At 36.6% G+C, this 21,472-nt stretch overlaps 1 protein-coding gene across 3 annotated transcripts in view; it reads left to right on the top strand.

Moving 5' to 3' along the window:
* Positions 1 to 579: 579 nt before the first annotated feature.
* ogdha (oxoglutarate dehydrogenase a) overlaps positions 580 to 21,472 on the top strand; it is a 28,870-nt gene continuing 7,977 nt past the window's right edge. The window contains exons 1-7 of one of the 3 annotated variants that reach the window (XM_058784100.1): positions 580 to 738; positions 2,478 to 2,884; positions 8,097 to 8,285; positions 9,664 to 9,766; positions 14,095 to 14,139; positions 15,492 to 15,542; positions 18,896 to 19,011. In XM_058784100.1, the coding sequence (XP_058640083.1) occupies positions 2,660 to 2,884; positions 8,097 to 8,285; positions 9,664 to 9,766; positions 14,095 to 14,139; positions 15,492 to 15,542; positions 18,896 to 19,011 (729 nt within the window). In that variant the 5' untranslated portion in view covers positions 580 to 738; positions 2,478 to 2,659. Of the gene's footprint in view, positions 739 to 2,477; positions 2,885 to 8,096; positions 8,286 to 9,236; positions 9,331 to 9,663; positions 9,767 to 14,094; positions 14,140 to 15,491; positions 15,543 to 18,895; positions 19,012 to 21,472 lie in introns of all 3 variants that reach the window. The other 2 variants (XM_058784101.1, XM_058784102.1) reach the window with 2 other exon arrangements.

The following is a 21,472-nucleotide window of genomic DNA, read 5'->3' as shown; positions in this document are numbered from 1 at the left end:
TTCAGTGTTATTTAAATTAATAAAAGTCAAATTTTAATAGTTAAAGTTTTATTTAACACTGCTCATTTTGCTGGTTTGTGAAAACACCACTGAGCTATAAAATCACCTGAACACACATCACGTCATAAGAAGGAACTTTACAGAAGCGCCTGAAAACAGCATTACTGTAATAGTTAAAGTTTTATTTAAAAAGATTTTAGTATGTTTTTTTGTTTTGTTAACAACTCTTTATTGAATTTTCTTCTGGGAACAGTAGTATAAAACAAAATGCAATTGTGCAAATTTAGAACCTATTCCACCCCTGGTAGACTTAAACTAAAAATTAAATAAATGAATATTAATAAATAAATAACAATAAAATAATTTTGACAAAGATTTTTGAAAAGATGACAACATTAAACGCTGAATGCCATAAATTTACAGTTTTCACAAGATTTTAGTATTGTTCAATATAAATGGAGATTATATTTAGGATTGCCGGATGTCACGTGATGGCGTAATTATGTTGTAATGAACTGCTGAATCGATTTTCAGAAGTTCGGTTCAAAAGAACCGATTCGCGGGAATGAGTTGGACTTCACTGAAAATACCGCGCGAAATCTCGAAGTGACGTCTGAAAGCGGCTGACGTTCTTCGTGACGGAGTAGTGCTAGTGTTCTGTTCTCCGGTCGAGCAGCGCAGGGCTCAGTGGAGCCGTTACTAACTCCGGTGCACAGTTCACAAAGGCTGCTCGCACAAGTAAGTGTTTTTTATTGCTTGTTGTATGTGTACACAATCACTTCCGTCGTTAAATGGATGCTTGATTACAACGTCGGCTAAATACCCAACGAGAAGGCGCGTTTGTCTCTTCACTTCTTCAAATTAGCATGGCAGCTTGTTCTTGTTTGGTGTGACACAAAGTTACCTGATATTTGATGACATAACTAGGTATTTATGTGTCAATCCGTTGGCTAAAGGATATTAAACTATCCAGTTACAAAACTACGTGCCTAAACCGACCTTAAATAAGATCATTATTGTTGCTAGCTCAAGGTATAGCGGTGGTATTGTGTCTTTATCCATTAAACAGATACATTTAACCGTCCCACAAAATAACGGTGTAGTATTAAGAGTTAAAAGTTACATGACTGGATTCCAGTATCGGCCTCTGATTTGGCGGTTAGCATGGGCTGCTAATATTTTCATAAGACCCATGTTTAGTGAAAGGACATAATGATTGACATTCCGTGACTCGATTAGCCTTCCACTAGGCATATCCGGTGGGCGGGGTTAGGAGTCTCCAGCCAATGAGCGCGCTGAATCAGTGCAGTGGGCGGGCGGTGTTCAGCGACTCACCAAGGGGAGTGGAGTGTGGACGCAAGGTCAAAACATAGGCGTGTGGAGGGAGAGAAGGGGTCCATGTTTATTTCAACCACATGGTCATACCAGTTTCATTTCAGCGGAAAAAGACACGAATTAGAAGTAGAGCATAGCTCAGATTATTACTGTGGCGGTGGGGGTGATTTATTCCTTAGGAATGAAGGAAAGCCAATGCTTTGCTAAAACGCGAGTAAAAACTCCTCACAAAGTTGCATATGACATGTTGTGTTAAAATATTAATTTAATGATGCCAGAAATATTCATTAAGACAGATAATAACGTCAAGGGTATGTAGTGTAACATGCGTTAAATGTCATTGTAATATTGATTACACGTTTTCAACACTGCTGGTGACAAATGTTGTACATTGTTATAAATTAAATATCAATTAATAAAGGATGATTTTTAACTTTTAATAGCATGTTGTCTGTAGTATGTTTTTGGGTGATTAAAATAATCTCACCTTTGTCCCTCATTTCTTTCTGTGCACCTCTCTTGTGGTAAAAGTACAAGAATCAAAAGTCACCGTGACCTCACTAAGTCACTGTTATCTGAGAGTTATGCTCTTGTTTATTGGCAAAGCAGCTCCTATCAATTGAGTGAAAAATAAATTCAAAGTTCGCCTATAGTTTCTTTCATCATTTGACAAACACTTTCTATATTTATCATTTCTGTGTGTCTACTCCAGCCAAAACCATTATGACACATTTTCTTTCCACAGTCACTGTATATTTAGAAAAAAAAAACAGCAAGCTTTTTATAGTTTACAAGACATTTGGTTCTGTTTCTCAAAAATACAAAACCTTTGGAGCTCATGGTCTTTATCGGGAGCTTGACAAGCTTTTTGACCTTTGTCTGTTCTCTGGAAGCAGCCATTATGTCACGTAAAGCACAAAACTTCATAAACAGATATGAAATGAGATTACGGATGAAGACGATGATTCCAGTTACTGTTGTGCCTGATTATAACCGTGTTTTTTTTGCACTAAAAATCTCATTAAAACCTTCATGTGATACCCAGGGAATGAACGTATAACGCAGTTTAATGCACATCTGACTTGTCTATTCCTTTTTTTCCTATTCCATCCTGACTTGTGTATTCCTTTCCTTTTTTTCAGAGTACAAACCACAGATAGGATTCAAAGGTCAAGGGCTTCTGGAGCTATCCATTCTTCTCCAGGAAATTGAAACGCCTTTTCCGTTTGAGCTAAAGAAGGAGGTGACACTTTTCTTTTCTGTTGCGGCACTGGGGACATCCAGGAACTTGTGAGTGTGGGTGGCGCTCGTTCAAAAGACTGCGATGCACCGCTTAAGGACTTGTGCGGCACGGCTCCGGCCGATCACGGCCTCACAGACTGCTAAAAATCTATCACAGCAGAGGCCAGTGGCCACCCCTAGGACGTTTCAGCCATTCAGGTGCTACACGGCACCGGTGGCCGCAGAGCCGTTTCTGAACGGAACGAGCTCTAACTATGTCGAGGAGATGTACTATGCATGGTTGGAGAATCCCAAGAGTGTGCACAAGGTAAGAGGCAGAGGACATGCAGGTGGATTATGGGAAGAAGGAATGAAGAGACCTGTCTTTCAGTGGTGCCAGTGGTCATGTTCTCCTGATTGTTCATCCCAATTTCCATTTATATATATTTAACCCAGTCCCTAAGAAAAAGTTTTGGGCATTTTGTGATAACAATGCCAAAAACTATTCCAATGCAAGTATACACTGAGTTTCTGTCTGTCTGTAGATGCTGGATTGCAACTTGTTTGTGTAAGGTCACATTACTGGGATCCCTGTAGTATTTTTAGAGCAGTCATGAGAGTGTGCCAGTTCCAGGACACAGTGACACACGGCGTCTTTATGGGTGTTCAGTTGTTTTCACCCAATGTACTTCTAATGAGGTTTTATTTAATAACCCTCAGTTATAATAATCACCTTCACAGTTCAAATGTGAGTACAAGGCCCAGGGTATCTTGGGTTAATGTTTTGCTCAATGTTCTGTGTATGGATATTTCCTCTGTCCTTAATGCAATTGCATAATCTTGGATTCAGTTTCATTTTTGTTATTGTGTTACAAGATTACATTACGTCACATTATTTTAGAATAGTCCAGTATAGAACATGTTTCTGCGGGTCTTAAAGTCTTCATTTAAGGCCTTGAAAGGTGTTAAATCAGAGCAATAAGTCTTAAATTCATAAAGTTATGCCATTAAATGTTGCATACATTGCTAAAAAATTAATATCTACTTTAGTATTTTTTTGTTTTCCAATACAAATATCTAAACAATCTTAAATCAAGATACATTTACTTTAGACGCAAAATGAAGATATGAGGTCTTGTTTTTTGAGAAATTAAATGATTTAATGTTTGAAACAAGAACAAATATCTGTCAATGGGAAATGAAAACTTGTTTTCCTATTGAATTAAGTTTCACACAACTTTTGCAGTGTGATCAAAAGGTATAATAAGTTATTTCCTTATTCGAGTAGTCAGAGCTATCCAAACCTTTTTTTGTAAAATGAATTAAAAAATAATGGAGATCGGTTTTTAACTCATTGTATGCTCCGTAGACATTTACATTTAGAGAACATATTGATGTGTTCCCTTTAATTTTTCTTTAAATTTTATTTATTTGTCTTAAAAAGCCTTACATTTACATTTTATAACACCTGCAGAAACCATGTTTGTGAGTTTTTGCTCACATCTGACACAGATCGGAATTTGTTGCACAAGTGACACAAATCCGCATGAGATCCTGGCCATCCGGATTCCCCTCAGAACTCTGAGCCACCACGGTGCGAGAGCGACACGTTTGACCATAAAGATAATGTTTTAATGCCGGCGTGCTGTATGCACTCACATTTATTAAGGTGCGAACATATACGTAAGGAATTGTGCAACATTCAGGAGCTGATTTTCAACCCCTGCCCCATGTATTATATAAATACAACAGCTTTGCTACTAAAAGCAACATTATATTTCTCAGCAATGAGGTGACAACTCAGCTGTTGGCTACTTGCTCACATGTCCTCTCTCATTAATTCATTGGAATTCATTCATATAAATATAATCTTACAGCGCAACTTTATTTTAACTCATAATTCTACATCTAACAAGCTGTAGATAAAATAACATGAAAATTACCGTTATTTTCTGGTCTTTATCCGTTCAGACAGATTTTGTGCTGCAAAACATCAATGACAGCTGTTGTCCATGCTGGCAAATAATAATGGCCACTCGATGTGAATTATATAAATAATTTTAATAGCACAGTCATGCACAGGGTCTTCCATGTGCATAGTAAAGCACACTGACAGTCATTTTGGGCGTGAATTAATGTAAAACTAAAAACAGATGTTGGATACCAGTCGAGTCTAAAGTGAATTTAAACAGGTGGACCAAAACATCGGATGTGGTCAAAAGATCAGATCTGTGCGTTAAGACTTGTAAATGCAGCCTAAGTGAACTGGACCTGGGCTGCATTTCTCAAAAGCATTGTAAGTCAAATTGATCATAGAGACCATTGGTGGCAATGGTTCTATGATCTACTTAGGCTTACGAATATGACGCTTTTGGGAAACGCAGCCTAGGTCTCTTTGCCCCTTCTAGATCAGACATTCACTCAGGTTCTGTGGGTTTTGTTTTTTGGTTGTTGTTTTTATTCCAGTTGCAACATTGTTTTTGTTTTTCTTTGAGTTACCCCAACTTATATTATTCTGTTTTAGTGTTGTTAACCTCAAACTGCCTTATAAGTGAGTAATAAATGTAAATACAAAGCCAACATTATAGGTGTTGAAGTAGGGCTGGGCGATAATTCGTTAACGATAATTATCGCGATATAATTTTCCTCGATAAAACGATATGAAGACTTCAATAAATGTTCGATATAATGTTTGTGCCAAAAGCGGAACGAAATAGTGCGACTCATTTGAACACAGACCGTTTATCCGCTCAGATCCAAGTCAAACTGCCACGCGTGGCACAAGCTCACTAGAGCAGATGCGTTTACTCGGGTCACGTGAGCATTACGCAGCGCTGTGAGATCCAGTGTGAAGTGGTTGAATTCAGCGATGAACACGCATGACGATTTAAACTAGTTTAAAGCCAAACAGGAGAAACGCTGTATACCATGGATTTACTGTAGTAACACTCACTGCACCATGGTATTGTTACAGAAATGTGGGATATTCACACTGAATTTTATTACAGGAGTAATGGTATATAATTATAGTATGTATTTGTGATTAAGCTATAGCACGTGTGCATTATACTGAATGATTTTAGACTACTGTTTTTCATAGTTATATATTTTTTTTACCATGGTATTGAGGTGCTATAAGTGTGGTTTTAACTGTTTATCATGATTTAAATATGTGCTACTATGGGAGACCAATGCTTAATTACTAAAAAAAAAATAATTCCTTGGTCAGAATGAATTTAACCATATAAAACTGAGGTTGCTACAATTTTTACAGATGCTACTGATTTTGATAACGAACAAAAATTTACCTCTGCATTCTAACTCAAGCTACTATCAAATGTGCATTTCTAAGAGACAAAAAAAGTGATATTATTATTATTATTATTATTAATATTATCAGGAACCCGAACCTATTTCTTGATTTGAAACAATATCACTCATTAGAACATGCAGAAACTAAGAAATTAATTTTTCTATTTAGATATTTATTTTGTTAAGGAAAATTAATGGTCTGGTTTCTACAACTTTCACTTTGGAAGTCTGGCTTTAAACTTGAAATAAATAAATTATCGATATCGACTGATATGAAAAAAATGATCGTGATCATTTTTTTGGCCATATCGCCCGGCCCTATGTTGAAGGTACCCAAAAGGGAACGCAACAGCCTTTTTTCAAAGTTTTCACAAATCGAGTCCCGGGAATAGGCAAACTCAGTCATGGAGGGCCACAGAGTTTAGCTCCAACCCTAATCAAACACACCTGAACTAGCTAATAAAGATCTTCAGCATTACTAGAAGGCTGCAGGCAGGTGAGCTTTTGTAGGGTTGAGCTAAACTCTGCAGGACAGTGGCCCTCCAGGACTACATTCGCCTGTCCTTTATCTAGTACCAATTTAAAAAAAAAAAAAAACGAACCTTTCACATCTCTAGTACTATAGACAGCCAAGTTTTATTAAAAGCCCATCTTGCCAGCAGTGATTTACCCCTTTAAGTAGAACTGTTCAGATCTATGATACCTGAAAAATGGAGATCAAACTGGTTTATTTAAAAATCACAAACTAGGAGGGGTCATAGAAATTCTTTCCCCAAGCCCATACCTGGGTAGGGCTTTTGTCTTGTAGCTTTGGAGCTGAATTGCAAACAGTTCTTCTTTCATGTGACAGGCTTTGAGTTTGTTTAGTACCTGTTATTTGACACATCACAATGTCAACCCACAACTGTTCTGAGTTGTCACTGCAAACTCAATGCAGAGTCTCATAGAATTGTTCACCATGCAAAAGAACAAGGACAAACTTTGTCGTCATGTAAAATTTAACACCACCATTACTGAAATTACATTATCAATATTATGTGTAAATGTACACACATGCTTTAAAAGAAAATGGTGTTTATATGAATGTAAATGAATTGTAAAGCTCCCTGAACATCTTATACAACTTCACATTGTATTGGTGAGGCATTTAAACACAAAAGGAGAATTAATTGTGAGGGTTATTTTAATGAAGAAGGCCTTGAAATATTGTATTAAGTATTAATCCAGCTGTTTCTAGTTTTCCTAACAAGCCACATGATTTAAAGTCTGATACATCCATGCATGTCTGTAGCACAAATGGTGCTGGATGAGTTACTCATCGTTACTCATCCCTCGTCCCTGACCTTGAGCAATATTGAATAATATGAGCAATAGAAGTATGAGCAATAGTACTAGTTTTGCTCGCCATGGCCGGCAGTAGTAATTATTCACTTCTGAAGCATTATCAGACATGTTTTATAGTTTGATCATGTTCAAAAACAAAATAAATCCATTCAAGTATTCCACAGATGCTTAATTTGGTAAAAAAAGTTTTATAGTTTTTCTTCACACTGTTTTTGTCACTGTGAAAAAGTCCAAACTAACATACCATGTAAAAGGGTTTAGACCTTTGTATTTTTGTCTGCTTTATTAGATGTTGTTCAAAATGATTTTAGTAATAACATATAAAGTTCAGTATGTTTTTTTTTTTTTTTTTTTTAGCTATTAGGCGCTTTTCCACTATCGGGCCGAATGGTTCTAAGAACTGTCAGGTACGGTTCCAGTTGTTTTTCCATGTGAGCCTGGTACGGCACAACTACAAACCATTCTCGGCACGGTTAGACAGCCGTACTGAGCCGTGCTGGTAGAGTGCGTGACGTCGCCACTCAGGATCTGTCACTTGTCTGTTGCCTGGCTGCTAGTTTCTCCGTAGCTTGCTAAGCACGCTATATTGAGCAATGTATATAATAAAATCTAAAGAAATTTCTGATCATCCTCCATAACGCGGTGGTTATTTACACCTCATATCATATGTAAACGCGTGTTACCACGGCAACGACTGACGCATTCCAAAGAGATCTGTTATCAGCCCCGCAGTGGAAAACGAAACCGTATCCGTGCTGACTGGCCCGGAACGGAACAGTTAAGCAAAGAGAACCGTTCGGCCCGATAGTGGAAAAGCGGCTATTGATTGCATCTTGTTTGTCTACGTAAAGAGACTAAATCCTGGCTCTTTTTCTGTTCTGCAGTCTTGGGACATTTTCTTCAGGAATGCTAATGCTGGTGCCCCCCCAGGTTCAGCCTACCAGAGTCCTCCTCCAATGGGAGTGAGTCTGTCTGGGCTCGCTCAGGCCCAATCTCTGGTGGGGGCCCAGCCGAATGTGGAGAAACTGGTGGAAGACCATCTGGCTGTCCAGTCCCTCATCAGGGCCTATCAGGTACACACACAGATTTTAAAAAACCCTGTGCAGTTGTTTCTTTAAAAATATTGGCTTAAAATTGATATCTCAGTGCTGCCTTTAATGAGTTTGCAGCGTGAACCTTTAACAAGGTAAGAGATCTATGTTCATTTTGTAAAAAAAAGTAAGTAAAAGAGATGCTCTTGATGCTTTTTGAGGTTACAGGAGAACATTCACTAAGCAGATAGCAGAGGTCGACCAGTATTGGGGTTTGCCGATAACTAAGGTGAAAAATATAGCCGATAATTGATTAATGTAGTCAATAGTTTCTAATAATATAGAAATATGAATTTAAAACTTTCAACTTTTCAGTTAAAATGTTAATTAGTGTTAAACTTTTTTTGAAATTAACAGTAATTACAGAGTTTTTAAAATTAAAATAAATCAAATGGAAAAAATAAATGGGCCTCATCACACTGACAATTTTGTTTTTATTTTATTGTTATATGAAATTACAAAGTAAAAATGCAGCTTGCTGGATCTGCACAAATCATAACTAACATTTTTTTATTTACAATGCTGAATTATGATGACAGGTGAACAGTTTCCATCCTTGACTTGATTTATTGCACAGTGGCTAATAATAATCCTCCGGCACAGGCCACATAGGAACATGCATAAACCGCAACACTAAAACAAATGATCAGGTTCACCAACTATCACCGCTGATTTTCCCAATATCCGGTTGTTTCATAAAGCAAATAAATGGTTCCATAAATGTGGCAATTAATCGGTAAAATGATATATTGTTTGACCTCTAGCAGATAGTCCCATTTGATTGAAAATGCCAAATTGTGCAATACCTCATTTTGGTTGCATCGTTTCACATCTCACGTTTGTGATGCTGTGAAAGATTGGGCTCTATTCACAGTCATGGGATCTGCTTGGTGAACTCCTAATGTCTTGTGACTGCTGTTGCCTTGTTTCCAGGTAATGGGGCATCACAATGCAAACCTCGACCCACTTGGCATCAGTTGTGTAAATTTTGACGAGTCCCCAGTAGCTACTGGGTTCCAGCATGTTGGTGAGAAATGTTTTCTGTCCCCCACAGCTCAACAGACCACCATTAATGAGCCTGTTTTGTGTGATTGTCGCTTTCCCCTTCCCTTTATCTGTCCCTCTTTCTCTCACTTTCTTCTTTTCCCTGTTTTTCAACTCTTATACCCCAACCCCCTCTGCACCCGACACTTCATTTCATCTTCAATCACACTTCCTATATCATCTCAACCTTCTTGTTCTCTTGCTGTTCTGCACTTCCTCTTCTGTGCCTGCTTTCTCCCCCCTTCTATATCTTTTCCTTGTGGGTGGTTTTGCGCTCGGCTCCCATGTTTGTGGGGGGACCTCTTGTCTCCTGTAGATACGTGGTCACCATGTGGCTCAGCTGGACCCTCTTGGGATTATGGATGCTGATCTGGATTCGTGCGTTCCCACTGACATTATTACATCATCGGATAAACTTGGTGAGGAATTATGAATGTGCGCCAAATCTTGGTTAGGATGTTTTGTCAAAACTGCTTTCCATGACAGTTGGTGCTTGAATCTCAGCTCCAAGTTCATAATTTATTCCGAATGATGGGTTGTGTTAAATTCTCACATTGATGGAAGAAACTTATCAGCTTTTCTGGAAAGCAGTTTTAGACTATTTTTATATTTAGACTGACTGTTGTGATTCTGGGTTTGCTGTGATGAAGGTCAGCAGCGCTTTATTCGGCTTCTACTAAAGGAGGTGGCTATACATCACTCTAAGATAGCAGCTCCGCCCCTTCCTGTACAGTATCACGCTTGAGGTGGCTGGAAAGACGTGCTTTGCTAGACCAGTCTTTGTAGAGATTGGCTTGCTTATGTTTTGACCTTGTTGTTACAAGCACACTGTTCTGCTGGAGAGGTTAGGCTTGATATGGTTGCTGGTTTCCAGACACCATGTCATTTTACATTTGTACTTGTATCCATCGTGGACCAACGCTAGATGATGCAGAAACTCTTATAGGAGCCATCAGTGGTCTTATGGCAGACTGCAATTTGAATTCTAAACCTTGATTCACATGCATTCCAGTTAAACTGTTGAGTAGGTTTTTTACATTCTTTTCCATCAAACATCTGTACAAATTAATGACTTATGACTATAGAGAGAATATTTACTTTGAGGGGAATGCAATTGAGACTGATGGACGAAAGTATGATCAGTTGTAAGCCTGCAGCTAATTGAACTTTTTCAGTTAGTAGTTTAAGAATTAAAACATTTTTAGGGCATCATTTAAAGACAGTAAATAAATTCAGCCCAATGTGAATAGTTCAACACTCACTTTAAACCATAGACTGTAAAAAAAAAATGTCCGTGACATCACCCGTAGGTTTCTAAAGAGCATTTTTGAAGCTCAAAGTGGGCAGCGACGGCCGTCGCCATCTTGGCAGCGCGTCACTCCGGGATAAACGAAAATGGGCAAAAAGGCGGGATGTGGGTGGAGCTGGTTGCTGAAACCACGCCCGCCAAGCACGACAGTGGTGACAGCAGCGGCAATCCACCTGTCACTCAAGTGGCCACACCCTTAATTATGCAGAACTTTAAGGCTTGATATAATTTAAACGGATGAGTTATAAAAAAAATTCACCCCCCTCACAGTTTTCATGAAGGGCAAAATTACCTATATAGACCAAAATAATTTTTTGTACCAGGCTGTAAACATGTTTTTTTCGGCTGTAAATTTGGGCATTTTAACATGGGGAGTCTATGGGATTGACTCCCTTTTGGAGCCAGCCTCCAGCGGCCAGTCGATGAATTGCAGTTTTAGTCACTTCCGTGTTGGTTTCAAGAGAGGGAGCGGGAGGTTGCCGCTTGCTTTAAACAAAGTAAACAAGTCACGACCGTATTCTCAGGTTACCATAATGACATAAAAGATGGTAATGTCAATATCAGATCTCACATTATATGACCTAACAAACAACTAGCTGTCAGTGCAGGTTTGCTAAGAATGCGGTTGAAATTTTGTCCTGAAAATTTGCAGGTGTCACTTCGGTAGAATGCAGTGGTCACACTCGTAAAAAACAAAGTGTAACAAACGTATTAAGCGATTCTACAAGTATTGCGATTCAATATTGCTATGTGTTGTGATTTTTGTTTTTAACTCTAGACCATGGGAAAAAGTTGAATGATACACTTAATATACAGACTGTCACAATAAAAAAACAAAAAAGCACACATCTTAGCAGTTACTATTGCGATTTGATATTACAATTTATTGTGATTTTTGTTTGCTTATTAAAGACTAGACAATGGAAAATAGTTAACCCATACCCTTGAAAGAGACTGTTTATGATGAGTCATATTAACAAAACCAATGCATCACATCTTTCCAAACTTTTATTTCAGGAGCATACACAGTGTATATTTAAAGTACTTTGAACCATGAAACTTTCAAGTACCAAAACCCTGAACTTGCACACTAATATAATTGTCAAATGTTCAACAAAATGAGCAGAAAAAATACTTTCTGAAATAAAATAAAGTGATATGTTACTTTGCATACCGTTTCAGTCATGTTTAGTCATGTTTTCCCGGCAGTTGGGATTCAAAACGTGAAGGTGCAGAAAGAATTCTGGAAGAGGGTTGATCCTCTGCTTGCGTCATGGTTTTGCTTTCTCACACCGGCTTTAAACGTATATGACGTCATCTAACGCAGCGGCACTGCGCACGCAGAACGATCGGTGTATGACATCAAAGCACCATGGGAGCCTCAGAGAGCAGACGGCTCCCACTGGTCTATATATAATGACGGCTCCGCATGCTTTCGGATCGCTCTCGCGGTACTTTGATGTCATACGCTGATCGTCTGCGTGGTGCTGCTCCAAGTCGAACACACATTTCGCCTTCTGTTGGAATTACAAAGGGCTAACTTCTCCCCACCACCTCTTAGGAAAAATAAAATAATGAAATAAAAATCGATTCTGAGGTAAAAAAGAATTGCGATAGTTAGGTGAATCTTTTTTTTTTTTTCTCCCACCCCTAATATTCAGTAAGGTCAGGCGCAAAAATAACTGTCCACACATTTTCAGCGCTAATTCTTCACTGCGTGTCTTTAGTTAATCCTGAGAGTACAGTTTTAACGCCAAAAGACCGTTTGCTCTGGCGCAAGCTATTAGTAAATCAAGCCCATAATTTTAAGTTTTACATCTAATATTTATATTTAATTTAAGCAACTGTAATAAAGTTTACCTATTTATTTATTTTTTTTTAACCTTGAAATATCATTTTCAAAATGATTCTCATGGTACGCTGACATCTAATAAACTGAGTGTATTCTATTTATTTCCCACGCTCCCCTCTAAACTGTTCTAGGAGTATGTGCGTTTGGTGAGCTGGTTTCAAATTCTATGAAAAGGAGGATTACTTGATATCAGCAACAAATGCATGTGTACAGCTGCGACAGTGATATGGGGATGCTGAAGTCGCAAAAATACACAAGTGCATACAGTGGCTTTTTGCCTAGTAAGATAACATAACATTTTAATGAAAATGTATGTACCTAATATATTAATATGTAGTAACCATTTTATAGCTGTTTGGCGAAAGATTAACCTGATACCTGAAACTGATCAAATGTAAAATGGTGAAAGTGTTTCTTTATCTCTCCTCTCACTGCTAAGCTCTGCTAAGTAGTTTACTAACCCTGATGCCCTAATGCCTCTCAGCTCCTTTATTTCCTTCAGAGACTAATGCATAAACACCTGTATAACCAACATCTGGATTATATTTAACCTGGACACTGTTTTACCATAAAATAGAAATGAAGTATGAATTAAGACAAACAGGAGGGGACTTCAGAACACCACTGCATGCCATCTTAGATATATAATAGACTTAACCCCAGTTATCTCTATTTATACCTTACTACAATTATAAACTTAATCTGTGCCCAATTTATAAACAGCAAATACAAACTTTTGTTATAATTCATGTCAGGCTATAATTTCCTGCCTTAGTATGTTAATGTAATAAATATTTTAATTAATTGTATTGTTTTTATTCTGCATATTTTGCCACAAAGCGAATGCAAAAAAAGTCCCTCTAGGTCTGATAATTCCCTATAGGTGATTTGTTTAACTAGTTACTCACATACATAAACACCCTGTTAGGGTTAATATTTTGAGATTTAAAAAAAAAAATTTTTTTGCACCCTCAGATTCCAGATTTTCAAATAGTTGTATCTCAGCCAAATATTGTCCCATCTTTTCTCTTGAGAAGCAGCATTTTATATCTACTTCATGCCCACTTAGTACATATTTGACCTGACCTTCATACCCACTTGGTACACCATTTGCACAAACTACACTGTAAAAATAAATGATAACTCCAAAATTTAAAAAGGCCAGAGAGAGGACTGAAAGCTAAATTATGATCTTTATGGTAAATAAGCATTTTCTTTGAAAGTACAGTGTTTATCCTTTCCGTAGCTAGTCTTGGCTCTGCCTGGCAGTGTGTGGGATTTAAGCTTTATCTTCTCCAGTCACGTGATTTATCATGGGCCTTGAAGGTCCTTGACTGTATTGCTGCAGCATTAAGGAGTTGCTTGGTTTGATGCCTGGTGTGATTCAGTAAAGGAAAGTTGAGATTTGTCTGGAATCCATATTAAGATGTGTGGTTCACCTCAGTAAGTGACTCTTTAGATATCATTAGTGCAGCTGTGCTGTAGTGTAACGTTTGTTAGTCTCTCTCATTGGGATTATTTTTGTGAGGTTTTGGGAATCTCACTAACTCCCAGTGGATTTTTCTTCCCTGCTACTGCCTCTCCAGACCTTACACATGTCAAGACGCGTCTAAGTGCTCTAACCATTGGAGGTAGGCTTTAATGTCAAAACAGTTCTATGCCTCTTGCTATATAGCAATGTTTTAGTAGCTGCAAGTAGTTTTAGCTGCTCTTTTGTGTATTTTGATTTTGGCAGTGCTAGTTAGATTTGTGGCCTCTTCAATTTTATGCATTATATTTTTCCAAAAACTTAATTAAAAAAAGGAAATCTGAAATGTTCCTTGTATCTAGGAATGGCAGCTATAACTAATGTTTAAGTACTTTTTTTTAGGGCTGTCAACAGAATAAAATAGTCAGTTGTGACTAATTTTGGTAGTTCACTCTTAATCTCATTCCCACTTACAGATGATTTTAAATGGAATTTTATGCTGTGCATTCAGTTTTAATACATTTAGATTCCCTAATCTTGTAATTATAATAATCTAATAATCTTTATACATTCTGGTATACAAAATAGCTTATTGTCTTAAATATAACAGCATTAAGTGAATGTAATTAATCATACATTATAGTATGTTGCCTTTGACACCTGATATTTATATAGTTTAGCATGTGTTCATTTATACAAAGTGACTTGAGTAAAGGATAACACTACATGAAATGAGTTATGTTAATTACGTTAGCATCTCAAAAATGCCATGGTTCAAATTTAGGAATAGAAATAAACAAAACGGTTAGCATTTTAGTTTGAAAGTTTACGAATAGTATCATGTATAGGAAATGCACTACTGTTCAAAGGTTTGGGTTTGGTAAGATTTAAATGTTTTTTTTAAGTTTCTTCTGCATTTATTTGATCAAAAATACAGTAGAATTGTGATCATTTAAAATAACTTTTATATTTGAATATATTTCTAATATACTCCTGTGATGCAAAGCTGAATTTTCAGCATCAATACTCCAGTCTTTAGTATCATATGATTCTTCAGAAATCATTCAGAAAATGTGCTGCTTAGAACCACAATATATTTTTCAGGATTCTTTTTTTTTTTTTTTTTTTTTTTTTGGATGAATAGAAAGTTCAATGGAAATGGAAATAATTTCTAACATGTTTTTACTGTCACTTTTTTCATCAATTTAATGCATCCTCTGAATAAAATTACTACTTTGTATTACTTTGAGCTAGTGTAGAATTTCAATAGATAGACGCTTGAGCCACACTTTTTTGCTTCTTGTTTTTTTTAAAGTGGTATTTAGCTATTAGATAATAGTATATGCATTGATAACACATTGTAATGTAATGATAAAATATGTACTTTCTGTACCAAAATATTCTAGTCATTTCCATTGTAAGATTTAGTTCTATTTATGTCATTAATTGCAATGCTCAGGAGAACTTCACTATTACACATAAATCTACATCTGTATTTTTCACCTTGCTTTACAGAGTCTGAATTTCACTTTGCTGAAATTTCTCAAACCTGTAATTGGGAAAAGGGTAATTCATATGCTCTAAACAGCTGTCCAAATACCAAATAGTAAGAGTGATGTATACTTAATGCCTGTTTTGCATAGCATTGTGTTAGCAGCAGCGTTTAAAATGGACAAAGACAGAGAGTTCCTGATTTTCATTGCCTGTGACATGAGTCTGTGTGTTTGTTACGCTGGTGCTATGGGGAATGGCTCGGTCTACATGAATACTGTCATACTTCTGTAATGTCCAGAACTCCATTATAAGGACTATACAGACTTTACACAGACAACTTTTAACAGTGTATGCCAAATCACTAATATCAGCTCTTCCTTTTGTAAAACAGTTTGTATAACAAAGTACAGTAATATGCCACCCTACCAGACAAATGGGTTGAGGGTTTAAAAGCAGATATTAGTTGTTCTCGTGGGAATACTTCTAGGTGGAGGCATTATTGTCATTTGTTTGTCAAACTCCACAGTATGTAAACAGTGCTTTACAGATTACGTGTCCCTTCCACACACCTGTATCTGTGCATGTGCCCAACTTTTTTTTTAACTGATAGTTGGGATATGACTTCTCCGGATATGATTTGATAAATTATTATATCATTCTGATAAGGCACTATTCTCTGTACAACTGATTTAGAACAATAGTCAAATTAACTGAATTTTTTTTTCTTGTGAGTAGAATTTTTTTTTTACACATTATTTTATACACTGCAAATGTTTTCCCTATTGCAATAATTCTTCAGTGCATTGTGACAATATTAGAGCCATAATAATGCATTGTAAATGAATATTTGGATTTTTAATAGTTTTAGTTAATAATGACACCAATCTACTAGTAAATTTCAATAATTAGTCTGGTTCTTAAATAACTAGTTGGCCATCGCGACCCATCTGTATCCGTTATAAGTATATTATTGTAAACACGTTTCCTGTTCTTTGTTATAAACATAAATCAAGTAATCTCCGGCCTTGAAGTTCAAAACAACCCAGAATATTCCTAATGAGCTTTAAAAGATCATAGTCATAAAAGATGCAGTTCAAAGAAAGTAGGATACACACATACAAAATAATAATAATAAAAAAAAAGATTATTGTGATATGATGTGGACATTGTGTTTGTAGTGAAGAATGCTTCTGCTCAAGGTCTGGCTTTTTTGGGGAGGTTATTTTGATGTGGAGTGCATTTTGGTTGCTTTGCTGTCCTCTAGCTTCAGATAAGGTGAAGGGAAGCTTTGTGGTGGTTAATAAAGTCTATGTACAGTATTTAGTTTGGATGCTTTTGTAATATTCCTAAAACACAAACACACACACACCCTCCTCTATATCCACTTCTTTATTCCCACATGTGCACACACGCATATACACACTAAAAACAAGTTCATAGTCTCTCCCTATGCTCAGCCTCTCTTCCCCCTCCCTCTCTCTCTCTCTCTCTCTCTCTCTCTTGCTTGCTCGCTCATTAGCGCTCTCATTAACGCACTCTGATCTACTGTAGGTTACTCTCTCTTTAGCATACCTGCTCATATGCCTTGAGGTGCATGGCTGCCTCTTTGTGCACTCCTTGCTGAACAAGCAAAACGATCAAGGCATGACCGGTCAGTTTCCGTGTGTGCTGACCTGTCAGTATCTCTGTACAGCCTCATGCATGGCATGTTGTTGAAGGTACTGAATGAACAGCGGTAAATACTCATTTTTCGTCCATTTATGAAATTAACTCACATTGCCCAAATATACTAAGCATTTCAGAGAAACTGTAGGCGTGTTTTAATACTCAAAGACTACAGTTCTGCCAGGCTTTTAACCCGCATGTTGTGGAATTTGAATTAGTAGTGCTGCTGTGGATCATAAAGAAACCGTCTGAACCTTGTGTTCGAGGCTTTGGAAGTGTGAATGTGTTCGATTCAAAGGTGAATCTCACAAAGAAATGCCCAGCTCATGTTTCAGCCCCAATACAGTAAATAAATGTCATCCTTTATGGACACATTTAATTAAAAAAAATTAAAATCATGAACTAAAGATTTTCCATTTCCAATTTTTATTATTATTTGAAATGTGACTTGGACATGTTGGCAGGTTTTGTGAGATCAATCTTCAAAGGTTTATTGAAATGTATTTATTTGTTAATGAAATAATATATTATACTAAAATATTTAGTAAGCAATTTTTAAAAATCATCTCTGTGTATGGATATTGGGGCCCTATGAAATCCATTGAATTTTTTCCTAAATTCAGTTTAATCTCCCCCATTTTTATTGTATTTATTCATTCATTTTGATTCAGTTTTTAACATTCCGTTTTAATGGTTAAATTCCATTTTACAAATCAAAAAGCTTGAAATCATGAAACTTAGATACTAGTTCATATCGCTACATGGTTAATTGTACAGCCCTACTTTTGTTTTATTTATCCAAAATTCAGTGAGATTCTGCAATATACTGTCAGTTGCATTTTGATGATTGGATTCTGCTATTTTTGTTTGCATTTTCCACATTTTTGATATCACAGAGCCCTAGGATACGTCGTCATTAAATTCTTAATACAGATGTTGTTTATTTATGCTAGTTATATTAGAACTGCGCTTTGTCAAAATGTATGTACTTTAGTGTATACAGTATAACTGTATATGAAATAGTACATCATCTTTCAGTTTTTGACTTGAGCTGCTGAATTAATAATTATAATAGTGAGCTCTTCACTGTTCAATACATTAATTGCAGCTCAAAATCCAAAGCTGCTTGTTGACTTATTAAATTCAGGATGCATTTAATGCAACAATTATACTAGCGTTATTAACACCAATATTATATGATCATGCTGTTAACCCACTTTTTTCTTTTTGTTTTTTATTTGAACCCTCAAATGCTGCACACCCCAACTCTCTCTCTCATTAATTTTCAAACCACCTTTCTTTTGACTTCATTTTCTCTCTTATTCTTTCTCCTTTTCCATCCATTTACTAACCACTTCATGTTCTCTTTATATATTGTCTGCTTTGCTGTTACCATTATTTAACATTTATCATGCTATTTGCTGGTGCTTTTTGTTATGTCCACCATGTTTCTGATTATGCATGGCATCCTCACGTTTACTCCATTCATCGCCCACTAACTCAAACATGCTTGTTTTTTTTTTTTTTACTCTCTCCCTGTCTGTCTTTTTTTCTTGTTTCGCTGTTTTTATCATTTACATCCCCCTTCCCTCTCTGGATTGTCTTTTCACTTTGTTACTCTCATATTTCCTCCATCCCCCTGGCATCCATGCTGGCCTTCTTTTGTGTTTCTTCTCTTTTCTGTTGACCCTGTCCCCCTCCCTCTCCACCTGCCCTTCTTCTCTGGGTTGGGTTGGATGTGTTGTGTGTTTGGCTGTCAGGTTTCTATGGGCTGGAAGAGTCTGATCTGGATAAAGTGTTCCGCTTGCCCACCACCACCTTTATCGGGGGCAATGAGAGCGCTCTGCCCCTCAGAGAGATCATCCGCCGCTTGGAGGTGAGTGAGGACATAAGGATTATTTCAGCCTCAGGTCTGTGTGAATGTTTTTATCACATAAGAAGACTACCATAATTCAGTGGCTCTCAACCAGGGGCCTGGAGCCCACTAGCGGGCCCCAGCATACTGCTGGGGGGCCTCAAGATTTTAAATGAGGAGAAAACAATTAAAGATACTTTTTTTTTTTAAACACATCCTATTGTTTAGTAACAGTATACTTCATTTTATGAAAATGACTGATTTAACTGATTTGAGTGTTAAAATAGCGTTTTTAGGGAAAGCGTTGTGAAGGAAAGTAACGTGCACTAAATGGAATGTGGCACAATAATAGAGATCTTCTGGATTGCGAATAGTGAAAATGCATCATAACTAGGGGTGTAACGGTACATGTATTCGTACCGAAACGTATTGCCGTATACTAACGCCTCAGTTCTGATGGCAGCACGGAGCGTGATCACCCCTTCATCTTTATAACTAGTTTTAACGCAAAATATCTCACCCCTCACGTAATCGCTCAATTAGTGTTTCAACCGTGGAAAGAAGTGAACTCGCTTAGTTATTTAGTATCATTTTGCAAGAAAAAGTTTTAGAATTTTTATCATGTTAATGTAAAATGTAAAAAAAAAATATTTTTATTGTATTTATTATACTTCTACTTTTTTTTTTTTAATTGTTTTTGCCATGAAAATAGCCTAAGATGCTGACATGGCATTAAATAAATATGTGACCCGTTCTGGCAAAATGAGTCGGAATGCGCAAAGTTTCACATTCTCCATTAGAATACCTTCAAAATGATATATGACTTGTTGGAATCGGATAGAAAATGACTGAGCTACAGCCGTTTGAAGGCAATAGAGGCAGCAGATCTGTTTGAGTTAAAGATTCCAAAGCAAAATCACCAAGCAACATTGCATATTTTCCTCCAATTCTTTTTTTAATAATTATTACTATTATTAATCACAATATAGCTATTTTTATTTTATTTGTTATTAAAAATAAGAACAAAGATGCAAATAAACAGTAGTTTAATCAAGAGCATCAAGTGATTCCGTCTTTTCTTTTAATGTATGATTAGCATTGAGAGTCTCAATTTGAGACAGATCTATATTAAGAACTACTGTAATGCATGGATCAAATATAATGTTACACATCAGATTTCCCCCCAACCGTTAACTAAACAGATTATGAATGTGTGAATCTCGCCAATACATATTTTGCAATAATTTTCTTTATAAGGGAGATCTTGCACTCGCGGAAAGGCACGTCTGCAAATGTCAGTCAGCGCGATCGTTTTGTTTTCATCAGCATGGGTTTAAAAATAATATTTCACTGGTTTGGATTCATGTCATTGAGAATTCAATATGAATATTCACAAAGCTGGAATGCTGCGCTTTGCAACAATAGACTTACAACTTGTGGTGAGAAGCAGCAGCAGCAGCCGTCTAGAAGTGAGCAGAGAAAAAGGTACTCCTCTCAGAAAACGTACAAATAAAGATAATTTTAGATGTTTAATTACTATTTCCATTGTTATATTTATATATAAAAAAAAATATATATATATATATATATATGTTTAGTTTTTTTTTTTTTTCCTCCTGCTGTACTGAAACCATACCGAACCGTCATGTTTGAGTACGTTACACCCCTAATCATAACTGAATATTTCAATATTATTGCATACAGAAACAGATGGTGAGAACTTTGTATATAAATATAAATAATTTTGTATTTTCTTAATTTCCTCAGAACCGATAACATCTGAGCTTATTGATACTATGGTCTTTCATAATTTGGCCCTGGGGCCCATTTAATAATGGGTTTTGTTACCCATCTCTAGGACCTTCCAATATTGTTGTGAACAGTGGGGGGTTTTAGAGTCAGAAAGGCAATGAGCAATAAATCTCATCTTTGTTGTTTTCGTTTTAATTCAGGTGTTTGTCTTGACCAGCCATGGCTGCGTTTCCCAAAACCATTGAAAGCCTAAGTTGATCGTAGCTCCATTGGTGGCAGTGGGTCTACGGTGTACTAAGCTTACGATGCTTTTGGGAAACGCAGTCCATGACACTGGATCAATACTACCTAACATAATAAATAACGCAAATGACAAAGTCTGTAGCCACATAGCTTCACCTTAAATATTAAATGCAGTTGCCCCAAAACTACACAATTGCTACACAAAATAGACACTCTTGTACGTCTCTGTGATGCTTAAATAATGACCGAGTCATTGTTTGAATGCCATTGCATTACATAATAAAACATCAACCCAGCTTTTTTCTCAGAACCAACTTAATGCTTCTGTGCTTTTTTTTTTTCACAATTGAATTTATGAGTCAGTTCTCCTCAAGTTCACACATGTCCTTTCAGAGCAACCAGTGATGTACTACTTCACGTTAATTATGAACATGGTTCACTAATTTCTGACAACGTTTCACATTACTGTTTTATTATTTGAAGAGTT

Source organism: Onychostoma macrolepis, chromosome 08 (assembly GCF_012432095.1).
Source record: "Onychostoma macrolepis isolate SWU-2019 chromosome 08, ASM1243209v1, whole genome shotgun sequence".
Classification (NCBI taxonomy): domain Eukaryota; kingdom Metazoa; phylum Chordata; class Actinopteri; order Cypriniformes; family Cyprinidae; genus Onychostoma; species Onychostoma macrolepis.
This window is presented reverse-complemented; position numbering and strand designations above follow the sequence as displayed.